The 12,886-nt window shown below is 40.1% G+C and overlaps 2 protein-coding genes across 3 annotated transcripts in view; one reads left to right on the top strand and one right to left on the bottom strand.

Annotated features, from left to right (window-relative positions):
• Positions 1–12,886, top strand: part of LOC140950163 (cilia- and flagella-associated protein 44-like) — a 33,103-nt gene that overhangs the window by 4,793 nt on the left and 15,424 nt on the right. For both annotated transcript variants that reach the window (XM_073399357.1, XM_073399358.1), the window contains 15 exons: positions 313–632; positions 1,233–1,321; positions 1,912–2,186; positions 2,776–2,847; positions 3,005–3,052; positions 3,906–4,005; positions 5,113–5,207; positions 5,738–5,944; positions 6,762–6,875; positions 7,544–7,702; positions 8,314–8,568; positions 9,557–9,711; positions 10,607–10,880; positions 11,749–11,886; positions 12,463–12,558. In XM_073399357.1, the coding sequence (XP_073255458.1) occupies positions 313–632; positions 1,233–1,321; positions 1,912–2,186; positions 2,776–2,847; positions 3,005–3,052; positions 3,906–4,005; positions 5,113–5,207; positions 5,738–5,944; positions 6,762–6,875; positions 7,544–7,702; positions 8,314–8,568; positions 9,557–9,711; positions 10,607–10,880; positions 11,749–11,886; positions 12,463–12,558 (2,397 nt within the window). The remainder of the gene's footprint in view (positions 1–312; positions 633–1,232; positions 1,322–1,911; positions 2,187–2,775; positions 2,848–3,004; positions 3,053–3,905; positions 4,006–5,112; positions 5,208–5,737; positions 5,945–6,761; positions 6,876–7,543; positions 7,703–8,313; positions 8,569–9,556; positions 9,712–10,606; positions 10,881–11,748; positions 11,887–12,462; positions 12,559–12,886) is intronic.
• LOC140950166 (ragulator complex protein LAMTOR4 homolog) overlaps positions 1–12,886 on the bottom strand; it is a 218,179-nt gene that overhangs the window by 190,116 nt on the left and 15,177 nt on the right. The window lies entirely within an intron of this gene.

Raw genomic sequence — 12,886 nt, 5'->3', positions numbered from 1 at the left:
GTAAGGCTGTACCTGACAAAATTTTAAAGATAAACAAAACAACATGAAAAACAAAGCAAAGAAAGTGAACATTTCTTAAAGGTAACGTCTACAATTTCAGATATTGTTGAACTATGCAATTCTTTTGTCTTGTGTCTTAACAAAATTGCAAGTAAAGTTACAACCTAGTAATGGGTCGTTAACACAGCTGCAGAACTTGTAACAACTTATAGCTGTTATTTTAATGTTTTGAAGTTTTCTGTGGCATAATCATTTGGCAGTTCTTTTTATCTCCCATATGCATATTGAGCATTTTTCTGGAATTTTTGACAGGTTCATCCAAGCAGCAAATATTTTGCAGTGGCAGAAAAAGGCATAAAACCAAACGTCAACATATTTGAGTATCCATCACTTAAGCTTCACCGCATCCTTCATGATGGGACTGAAGAAGCTTATGCTCATCTTGACTTTTCACCAAAGGGTGACAAGCTTGCATCTGTTGGCAGTGCACCAGATTATATGCTAACAGTGTGGGACTGGAAGAATGAGCAGGTCATTCTGCGGTCCAAAGCCTTCTCACAGGATATTTATAAAGTGGCATTTTCCCCGGAAGATGAGGGTCATTTGTGTACTAGTGGTTCTGGCCATATTAGGTGTGTAGCTTCCCCCATCCCTTCATCACTCAGGGGTACTTTCCTGTGTGCTCATGTGCTGCTCTGAAGGATAACGACTAAAGGGTTTCAAGCAGTTTATGTAGTCTGCAAAAGGGTGTAGGTTTGGCTTATAATACGCTATCCACCCCCCATGGTATTCATCCCTCCAAAATTATATGCTGCCACAATCTCTTAAACTCCATCATTGGCTTTTTGATGTAACATGACCAGGAACTGCTGTCAGTCTAATCTCCATGGCAGGGGCTAGCTTTCATTAGGTTTGGCTAATTTCTGCAGCATCACTGGAAGCAACGTACTACTTTCCACTGGTCAAACTACTCCTAGAAGGATTATGTCTTTCTTCATTTTCTTTTGTTTTAAGCTTTTTTTTAAATTGGACAAGGGAAAAAATAATAAGTAAAGCAAAACTGACTGCAAATCATTTTTTACCCTTCAGCAATGTGTAAATTCTAATTTATTTAGGTATGTCATATACATGGAGAGGCAATATAGGGCAAGTGAATTGTCTAAGGAAGCAGTACTGTGAATATTTATCCAAGCTACTGAAAAGAGGTTTTGATATAAATTTTTTCTCATCAGATTCTGGACAATGGCAAACACCTTCACTGGGCTGAAGTTACAAGGACAGATTGGAAAGTTTGGTGCAAAGGAGCTGTCTGACATAGAGGGTTGGTGTCTTTTATACCAATTGTTTTACAGGGTAGAGTTTTTTTTGGGGGGGGGAGGGAGGGAGGTGGGTAGGGAATGGAGACATAAAGGATTAAAGCATGAAAAGTGTCTATGGAAGGTAAAAACATAAGATTAAGAGCTCTGTATAGCCCACTTAGTGGAAAAAAGGCAGGAACCTACGTGTACATTTTATGAACACTTTTATTACTATTTTGTAATGACCCACATGGGGGTTGAGGGAATATTTTGGGGGCTATATTTTAAACCCTCTAGAAAGGGTGTTGATTTTTTTGTAAGCCCAGTCAAGGGTTGGTTAGAGTGAACTCAAGGGTGAGGTGGGACATACTCAGGTGAGATCTACAAAGCTTTGATCTTAAGCTCCCACACACTGTTGGGCCAGAATATTGCATTCTTTCTTATATTAACATTATCTCCCTAAAAGGCCTATTAGGGAGACGATGGCTATTTTTATCTTCTGAGATGATGGCTATTTTTAGCCTATTTTTATCTTCCATGGGCAAACAGTGAACATTTTGTATGTATGCTTTATTTCTGAAACGTCATAATGTATGATATTTGTAACACGCAGGCTTTGTTGAACTTCCTGATGGTAAAGTGCTCTCTGGCTCAGAATGGGGTAACATGCTGCTATGGGATGGTGGTTTAATTAAGGTGGAGATTTCTAAGAAAGGCAGAAAGCCTTGCCATGTTGGCATGATAGAACAGTTCTTCATGGATGAGGGAGAACTCATGACAATTGGTGCCGATGGTTTTGTGAAAGTTTGGGACTTTGAGAGTATTGACAATGCAGATACTACTGAGGAGGGACAGCTTTTTGAAATGGACCCAATGTATGAGCTAAAGGTGAGGATTCACATCCTGGAACCCTTTGAGCACGGGGGTATACTTGACCAATACTTGGGTATAGGTGGGCCTTGGAGGGTTTGAAACCCTGACCCTCTTTAGGACAAAAGAATTCTAAAATACATACCCTGTGTAGGATAGCACTCTCAATTTTATCACTCTGTTTAGGGCAAAGGACAGAATGGACACCATCTTGTTTTAAAGCCATCAAATTCACGTTGTACTCATTGCTTTTCTATACTTGAAGGCAAACAAATTTCATCAAGCAAATCAAATCAATTGTGCAGGCAACACCCTTTTCATAATCAGGACAGACTTGTACAAAATTTTATTCCCTGTTTGAGACAGACACACGTAAAATTATTTACCCTGTTGAGGACAGGGAGGACAAAAACTATACCCTGTCCAGCAGCGCATCCCCGTATAAGCCATATAAGGTAGTAAATTCCCTGGGCCTGAGAGTCCTATTTTCATGACTTTTGTGTTGGATCCAATGTTATACACAAGGTACATTGCAAGCCAGTCAATCAATCAAATCTATGCCATGATAAACTGCAGTAAAATAGCGAGAATGTTTGATTGTATCCAGGTTGGAACGGATGTGAAGCTCATGTCAATGGTAAAAGCTGTTAACACTGAAGCTCCCATCTGGTATGCTCAGGTATGTATCGGATCATCTTATTAACATACATATAAAATGTATGAGTCATGAAGTCCTCCAGTAGATAGTCATCCTTTCTTGATCTGTAGTGAATACCGGTAAATACAATATTTTCATGTAAATTTTGGAAATGTCACATTGTTTAAATTTGTTTCAGGATGCAGCTGGTGGTATCTGGAAATTGGATCTGTCATTTACACACACTGTAAGTAGTAAAGATCATCTTTCTTATTACTAAAGCTACAAGCAGTAATATACATGTAATTCGCTATTACAATCAAGCCAGTTCAAGCATACCCTCCAGGAAGCCATTAATGAATTTATCCTTCGTTAGTTGTAGATAATTTTTTGATTTATCTCTGCATTCCTGCTTGCATAATGAGCAGTGAATTCACACGTGAGGTAGTTATGAAATTTCAACCCCTCATTATTCTTGAATTCGATGTAAATGTCTTCACAGCAATTCTATTCATTTCAAGTAAAAAGTTCACTGCTCATTATGCATGCAGGAATGCAGATTTGAATGTGGCAAAATTATGACTAATGGATTCATTTTTAGAATAATCGATTTATTAATGGCATCTTGTAGGGTATACTTGACCTGGCTTGACTGTAAACCGGACATTTTGATACTGGTAATTATACCAATACCCTGTATATGTTGCAGTGTACAATATCTACATTTATACTTGAAAATAGCGGTAGATATGGCAACAGTGCTCTGGATAAAAACCCACCAACTGTAGGGGAGGTTCTAACTAAAACTTAGCCATCTAACATACTGTTCCATCTTTAAATGCTGCATTATTCATAGTTCATTCAATCGCTCATGAGGTTTTATTTGCTCTCATTGGAAAGACTTTATGCTTGGGTTGATAGAATATCATTGAACTGGTTGTCACATACAATTTACTGTAATTTAAGATGGGACACAGAATGTTGGTTGTAAAATCAGGAATATTGTTAAATCAACAAAGATTAAATCAGGCTCCACTGTAGTAATTTACTACTTACTGCCTTTACTTGAAAATCTTGCCATCTTTCCGTCTTTGCCACAGAGCCATGCCCCTGAAAGGATGTACTCATATCATGCTGGACCCATCACTGGACTGGATACTTCACCTGTAGCACATTTTGTGGCAACAACAGGAGTAGATCGTAAGTAACTAACGACAAACAGACATGGGTATCTTTCCGGGGGGGGGGGGTACTTTAGGAACGTTTGGGCAATGATGTGCCCGCTGGGACTCTAGAATTCTTCGTCTTAACCAGAGCTTTTTCAAATGTGATTCACTGGCGAAGAATTTGAAGATAAACTAACTAAGGAATTGCTTAGAAATTGTCCATTACAATTTACAAAGTTCAATATGCTGAAGTTTGTTTTCGAAAGGCGTCAAGGGTGAGCAGTGTTTCAGCTCCTCAGGAAGTCTGTTACACAGGCTTGCAGCACTGAACATAAATGAGTGCTGTCCGTATAATTTTTTAATTCTGGGAAACTGTAAATTTGTCTTACTAGACTAAACTGAATGAAAACCATTCCCTACATAGTAGCACGTACCGTTATAGCGTGCTCATGGTAGAACATTACGCCTGGATCCAAATCCTGGCGTGAACATTATGTATATGTGAGTTTAGCTTGTTATTGGTCCTCTCCCTTGCTCTGAGAGTCTTTTTTTTTCTAGGTACTCCAGTTTTCCCTCACTCCTCAAAAAGCGACACTTCCAAATTATAATTCGATCTGGAACGAGCTTACACGTTCAAACGAGTTCTTTTAACTCTTAACAGGGGCACCCAACGACAATTTTTGGAAAATATCTGTTCGGAAGACGATTTGAGATCTAGAATTTTCGGACAGTTGTTAAATTTCTTGCTTGCATGCCTCTCCTAGGGTTTTCGAACCTCCCAAACATGGTATAATTGCCCATTTTTAACGGATTTTTTACCCTAAAAAGGTCACCTAGAATTTTCGGGAGCCTTTTTTCTGGCTGAAATTTTCGAAAAAGTAAGTTTTGATCCCTATAATTTTCGGATCACTAGACTTTCAGCTAGGAAATCCGAACAGATGAAAAATATTTAGGGGATAAAAATATGCCTATATCTACCGTTTAAATACTAAAATACGTTCAACAATGCTGTGTTTAAGTGGTTTTGAACTATATTCTCGTTGGGTGCCCCTGTCTTAAGAGTTTCGTTCCCGTTGGGTAAACAAATTACAAGACATATACTTTAGTTATTACTAACATGTACTGTTATTTTATGTGGCAGATACCGTGCGAGTGTATGACTATGTTTCCAAGACTCCCATGTGTCAAGCAAAGTACAACTCAGGTGGCTCCAGCTTATTATGGGTACCTAAAGACGTAAGTGTAAAGCTAACTCAACCGGAAGAGGGAAGGGGAACGGGAAGTAGAATCCCATACATGTTAAGGGGAGGCCAGTCGTGATTCTTGTTGCTGTTATGTTGTTTAATTCATAAAACCTCTCAAATGCGCTCAACTCCCTGTATATAAGACGGATAGCCTTAGGAACAACGCTGTGTCCGTCTTGGAGAAACGTCCGTCTTATTTCGAGCCCGCAATTGAAGTGGCGAGCGAAGGGAGGTGCGAGAGAACGCGCGTGCGAGTGGCAAAGCTGCGAGGGGCGGAGCAAAGGAGAGCTCTCCTTTCTTTCCCTGTATCTCGCCCCAAGTCTTCTTTCGCGTTGCGCGTGACTTCTCACGATATCCCGCGAATAGATAGTTTGTCTGCAGACAATAAATTTTGCATACATATACATTTGAATAAGACGAAATCTTAAGGAAACGGTTCTCTTTTAAGAGTGTGATTACATGACCTTCTATGGCAAAACAGACGTACAAGCTAAAAAGAACTATCGTTTATCCGTATTTCAGGTTGAAACAACAGGTACCAAACTCTTGGCTGGTTTTGCTGATGGTGTGGTTCGTCTACTGGCGTTAAACAAGGTTGATCCATCACAGCTTCGGACTAAAAAGTCGAAGCAGAAGTTTGAACTTAATCTCGAACAAGTCTTCAAACCTCACACAAAAGCAGTTAACGTTATGGCTATTGATGAGCAAGGCGAACTTCTGGCTACCGGGGTAATTTTAGACTGTTTAAGAAGCAAAAGAAAAAAACTAAGCAGTAAATCTCTCGATCACACACACGCCTTTGAGCAAAATGTAAATAGAAGTAAAAAACAAATGTTTGTACTTTGATGTAAAATTTGTCCTTTTTGGGAGAACGTTCGAATATTGGATGAAATATTATATGTCCCCCCTATATCAGTGACATTTTCATTAAGCATAGATCCAAGTATAACTTAAGGCAGTCTGATTTCTCCGCTGCCAGGTACAACACGGTAACATATGGCAAGCACTCCCTCCGCCACGTGGGGCCCAATCTCTGGGGAAAATTATCCCCAGACTTGAGAGAAGTTACCACCTTAAAATGTTTCAAAAACAAAATACGTACATGAGATATAGTTACACTAATGGATAATGGATGCAAGTGTTGTCATCTCTGCAATTCATAGACATATTTGTCATACTGTAAATATTATTAATGTCATTTATTTATTTATTTATTTATTTTTTTCATCATCACGCCTGCGGAAATCTTTCGCCTGTCTTTGGGTATGGTCAAGTTTTTTTTCTCAGGTTATGTCCACGCGAATCTAAACGATATTTATCTGTTTAGGAATTCATCCACACTAGAAGTCGTTTTCGATGATCGTTTATTATTTCTTCATTCACGCATGGACGCAAATCGTAAATCTGACATATATTTGTGTTGGACATTACTTTAAATCTTGGTTTTCCAACGAAAAGAGTACTAGTTATGTAACAATGAAGTAATGTTACTGTCTTCCAGGGATCTTTTTTTTTTCCACTGACATGGAGACGTTATTCTTTTTAGAGCGATGACTGTACAGTGTTTTTCTTCACCGTCAGTGATACTTACAAACCCGTTGGTTTTATTGAAACTGCCTCCCCGGTTGTCGCCATGGAATGGTCGGAAAAGAAAGGAAAGGTGAATTATCTTGATCTTTCGCGGCGGAGTTTATATCTGTATAGTGTTTGTCTTATAGAACAATAAGTATTTTAACACATATTAAGACAGTGAAGGCGAAGAGAAGAGAGTGTGTACGGCAGTAGCAAGTGAGGTCAGTATGAAATAAATAATTCATAATTTGTTGACGTTTAATTAAAAGGAGAAATGATCGCTGCAGTTATATGTGTAATTTTAAGTTATTGCGAAAAGAAGCTTGAAAAAGAGGCGATTTCCGAGTTCGAAAATTCTCACTTTCAAAATGAGACCAAGTGCAAAACCTTTCTGGTAAAAATGAATTTTATTTACTTGAGAATAAAAATAAAAGTATTTTCACATCGAAAGCTTCGCACTTAGCTTCGCTTTGAAATAGAGGCCTGGGCCTGAGATAACTCGGAAATGTCTTATTCAAATCGCAACCTCGTTCCCAGGTTGTCTGGAATGAGGTTGTTCAAATCCTGGTAATTCGCTACTTTAGGAACGAGAGGGAAACTGGCCCGAGTTTGCTTTCGCAAAGACTTCTGGGACTGTAACTACGGACCTGCGCGCGCGTCTCCATTAACGATCGCAGAAACGATTGCGTGATGCATTTCGGCTCCAGTTCCCTTCTCGTCTCTTAAGTGAAGAATGCCTCATACTTTCGTCACCAGGTTCCGAAGGCCATACTCGTCAGCTGTAAAGATGGAACCGTACTTCATGTCGAGGCTCCCGTGCCTGGAAAATATGACACAAGTAAGACTTACCACCTCCCCCTGACAAATCTCAAGACCAAGGAGTACCACTTCACAAGCGTCAAGGATAAACTCAGGGTAAGCGTTGTAGTCAAAGACAATGGGCGGATTTAGCAACAGGACGGGAACGTCAGTTGACGACGGCGCGCGCAAATTAAACAACTGGCTTGACTATGGCAGAGCGGTAAACTGGGCACCGGAAGTCGCGTTTAGTCCTTTCCGCGCGCTTTCCCGTTGTCAACTGACGTACCCTCGTGTTGCTAGATCAGCCTAATGGCATTAAAAGAAGCGGCGCGGAAGCGGGCGTAGTGCGAGATCATTTCCTGAATAGCTGCTAGTAATCGACTCTACAACTGTCATGTAAAAAGCATGACAGAACCTTTTCCAAGAATGAGTGCTTCAACAGTGAACTCTCCCTAAGACAGCTGGGTACCTTTGGGGCCTGTATCAAGTCTGTCTAACAGTGATGTCCGTCTATAGAGGGTAAAATAAAGGGGCGTAAAGGAAGGCAGGGACCAATTTTAGATGTCCATTTTACCGAGAAATAGTCCAGTGGACTATTTCAGTTCACATTTTTGGTATTTGTCTATTTTCTTGAGGTAAACAGATTTTAATGTTGACTTCATAAAGTAAAAATAAGTGCAAAGAATGTTTGACCAAACCCGACCTTGACATTTATTGATCTTCAGAAAGCTGAAGATGAAGCCCGAAAGGCCAAAGAAGAAGAAGAAAAGCGCAAGAAAAAGGAGGAGGAACGAGCCCGGCGGCGGGCGCGAGGCTTAGAAGATGAAGAGGAACAAGAGGAAGAAGAGAAGAAGGAAGGTGAAGGAGATGAAGAGGAACAGAAAGAGGGCGAGGAAACCGAGGAAGAACAGCACCGCGAACCAGGAGAAATCATGAAAGGATTTTATTATGGCAAGAAAGACAAATTCTGGGTGTCTATGGTAGGTTTTGTAGCAGGATGTTTGTTCAATGTACAGCCACAGGAGCCCATAACCTGGAGTGTGCAACTCCCATGCTTACCCTATGCATCGGGCTTTTCACAGATCGAGTTATTTTTAGCATCATTTTTGAGCACTTTTCCCCGCGAAAGTGGAAGCACCGTTTCATCATGCGTGCGCACCCATAGTACGATAATATTACAAAACGAAGGAGTAAATGCTAACAAAACATCAGAAATACTTTATTTTCTGATCTCCAGTTTTTGATGACTGATTTATAAGACTTATTTGATGTTCAAAATTCGCGGGAAAATCGATCTTATCTAAAAACAAACTGGTCTGTGATAACGCCGTTGCATGGGCACTAGGGAGTTGCTCGTTCGCTGCCGGTTTTGGGCTCTTGATAGCCATGAGTGGTGTTTAATAATCTCAACGTTCATTTAAGGAAAACTGTGCAGTAAAATAGGAGAAGAAGCTTTCATTTGAATTCTCACTCTCAATTATCTTATGCACCACGAGTTTTACTATACCACGCAAGAGTGTTCTGCTCGACAACTTTCATTCTGGGACATTTATTAGGGCTCGAAAAAAGTTTGAATTCCATCTTGTCCTTTGGGCAAAGAACTCTCACATGTTGCTTGTCCGGGTCCTTTGCTTCCTTACCTTAGCTAATGATTTAGTTACTAGATGACTTTCGTGGACCCTTGGACAAGTGAGGTTAAACAGTTCCTTGCCCAAGAAGAAAAATTTACTTGCCCTGGACAATCACACGGGACTTTTTTTCGAGCCCTGTTTATCCTCAAAATTTGTAGGTGTGTCACATATCGGCCATTTTAGGCTCTGGTGGAGGCTGGGTCGGCGGTGTATTGAATTGCATTCCTATGGACTGTTGTGAGGGGCGAAGTTTGACCCAGTTCCCGCGCAACCTCGTGATCTAAGGAGCCTGTTCTGAAGTTACTCTGATCGTTGTGTTTTTGAATTTTTATTTCAGGGTGGTTGGGATGCAGGGTACCTTTATGAATGTGAGTTTGATGAAGGCAAAAAGCCCGCTCCTGCGGAAGGACAAGAAGACACAAGAGACGAACCAATCAGGTCCATACCCGTGGACGGAAGTGACGATAAACCAATTAGATCTGTTTGTTTTAGGTGGGTAGATGAAATAAGTTTAGCATTGCGCTGGTAGTGATTTTGTAACTGCTTTGATTTTATAGCGCTATGCTCATTGATTGTCGACATAATCACGCGCCAATTTTACCAAACAATCATATAACTGTAGAAGCGTTAGTTTATTTGGTAGAGCGTTGGCCTGCACAGCAGGAGGTCACAGGCTATATTCTTAGGACCGGACCAACACTCAGGGCCTTAAAATAACTGAGGAAGAAGCTACCGCCTTTGCCCCGCAAACAGATAGACCATCGCTTGGCTTGGATGGCTATGTACAAAAGCGGTGGCACCCACAAGGGGAATTTTAAAAATGGTATCTTCAAGGAGTGCTATGTGCTAAGTACATTGACACCGAAAGTAAAGAAGTAGTTGTTTTGTATTAACTTCAAGCTGTTAAGGTGACTCGACCCAGTTATTTTGTAGGGGTAACATCCTACTTTGAAGCCCTCTGGTATCCCCACCTTTATTTGATCGTAAGTTTAACATACAGCATGGATAACATATAGATCAATCTACAATATAGCATAAAATTTTTGGTGATCGGAGTAAATGTCACGTGGTTATAGTGCCACGCCTTTTTAGGGTCTGAGTCGAAATTCTGCTGTTGCCGGCAATTTTTCGTGAAAATCTCTCGGCTACATATAGTGCGCATTAGCACCTTGCGTTGAACAGAGTTTCACCAAAATCGCAAAGACCCAATGCGAGAAATTCAGCGGTTTCCAAATTTTGGTCAAATTTAACCCATTTATAGAAAGCATCATCTATCTATCCTTCCCCCTGAAAACTCAACGCGTTACCCCTTATCTCCCCCTCTCCAGCAGCTTAACAGAGGATTTACTACCCAGCCTCGGTAACTTTATTGTTCTATTTGTTTCAGTCATTCAGGTAAATTCCTCCTCCTTGGAATGGAAAATGGCGTGGTCCGAATTCACCCTTTGGACGGAAAGAATGACCTCGAACATTTAAGCTCTTACTGGGCACTCACCGTACATGACAATCAACATGGCGCAGTCCGACACATCAAGACGAGTTTCGATGATAAGTACGTCTTCACTGCTGGTATGGATGGCAACTTCTTCGTGTTTAAGTTCATGGATAAAGCTGTAAAAGGACTTAAAGTTCCACATAAAGTGTCCATTCCTTCTCCCAAGGTAAGATTAGGAAACTTAAACAACGACGACGGCAAGGGCAACGAGAACAGCAAAAAAAAAGCAATAGGTTTAGACTGGCAAAAGAACAACTTGCACGTGCATCACGCTTTTTTGTACATTTCTTTGCCTGCACGACTACGTCGTGAAAATGCCCAATTTCACGTTTTGTGTAGGACGTAAATATAAGACAACGACTTTTTTTTTCTTTTCCGGAACTTCGCTACAGTCTTTTAGAATTCAACTCCAATTCTGCCAACATTTGGCGAATTGAACTAGATGCAATAAGCGCGATAAAGTTTGAAGAGGCGCGACTTCACTTTTCAAATGACGTTTTTTTTGCCGTATCTGTCGATGTTCCTTGAGCTCCCCATTAACCCTAAAAGGGGCTTTGACACGCCTGTCTTGTTCATTTGTTAGTTTTGCAAGTCACACGTCTTTCTTCGCAACGGATCTTAACTTTAGCGGAGAAACAAAATCACAACTTCATGTCAAACAAATATGTCTCCTGAGGATTGTTACAAACAACAGAAATGAACTTTGAAGAACTGTTAGGTTAACAAGTTTTCAAAAAATCATAAATGTCATCCGTTTTAATCTTCTTCAAATTTGTACATCCATGCCTTCTTTATGCTGTGTTATTTGTACCTTCTTTTCATATTTTGAGCAGTTATTTTAATGTTTCACACTCAACCTGGGTGCAGTTTCCACTGTTCATAGAAATTCTCTTAGGTGTCACTCTCGTCAAATAAATTTTATATTTAATAAAGCATTTCTACTTCAAGAACATAGCTAATTATTTCTTATTTCTTGTATAATAACTTGTTAGAATTAAAGCATACATTTTGCCTTTTGCTTTCTGACCTTTTAGAAACTGATAGGCGAAGAGGGTGAAGAGATTGTCAAGAAGATTGATGATATCGATGATCCAAATCACTACAGCATCGAACTTGAAAAACAGAAAGCAGAACACGATCGAATGGTCAAACTGGCCGAGGAGAAAAAACAGGTGATTACTACTAACAGCTATTTTTTTTTGTCTCTTTGTGTTGTGTTTGTTGTTGTTGTTGAACTGCGAGTGCGATGTTCTTCGAGTGCTCGCGCGAATCGTTCCTGTGATGAAATTCTGTGAGGATATAGTCCTCTTTTTACCTACACCTGAAGAGATGACAGTGTCATTGCTAATCGTGTTTGGTTGCACTATCATGGACCGCTAACTGCACAATTTACTCACTGAATGACAGAAAGCAATTGCAGGGAAAAAAAGACTTGTGTTGTTAGTTAGTACAAAATGTCTAGAACCAGTAATCGCAATTGTTTCGGAAAGTGCGAACGTGGAGCAAAAAGGCAAATAGGGTACCCACTACTTAATCCTCGCTTGTTTGCTGTCTCTCTCTCCCGAATTTGCACCAGTGAGCCTGCTTGCAGTGGAACTCTTTCATGTTGCCCATTGCCGTTTTTGTCTCTTGCTTTAGAATAAATTTCTAAAAATTAGTATTCCTGTTAAGTTTTTCTCACACTAGCTTCTATACTTAGTATTTTAGATTTAGCAAGCTCAAATGAACCATATTCTCTTATTTTTCAGAATATCCGTCGCAAGATAGTAAACCTAAGACGAGCATTCAAGGAATTAATGGTCAAGAATCACAAGCTTCCTTCCCATGTGCAACTGACGCAAGACGTAAGTAATCAAATTCCTGTAAGTTCTGAAAATCAATGTTCAAGAAACAGATCATGACACTAATGTGGATTTTCACTGTCGCGTACGCACGTAAATTGTACTCGCGCAAATTAGAGGCAATGTATGGAAGGTCGTGCGTAAACTAGTCTCCTTCACGGCCACGTAATGCTCCCCGTCCCCACGCGTGGTGCATGATATATTTTCCTCTCGAAATCACCGATACCTCCTCCCTCGCCCCACCTCAAAAGTCCAATGGTTGACCCCTAAATTACGTACTAAATAAAACAAGAAAACAAAATCTCTTTGTAACTACAAATTTTTATATGAG

Source organism: Porites lutea, chromosome 10, assembly GCF_958299795.1.
Source record: "Porites lutea chromosome 10, jaPorLute2.1, whole genome shotgun sequence".
Taxonomy (NCBI): Eukaryota; Metazoa; Cnidaria; class Anthozoa; order Scleractinia; family Poritidae; genus Porites; species Porites lutea.
Note: the sequence above shows the minus strand (reverse complement) of the source record. Positions and strands in the feature narration are given on the sequence as shown.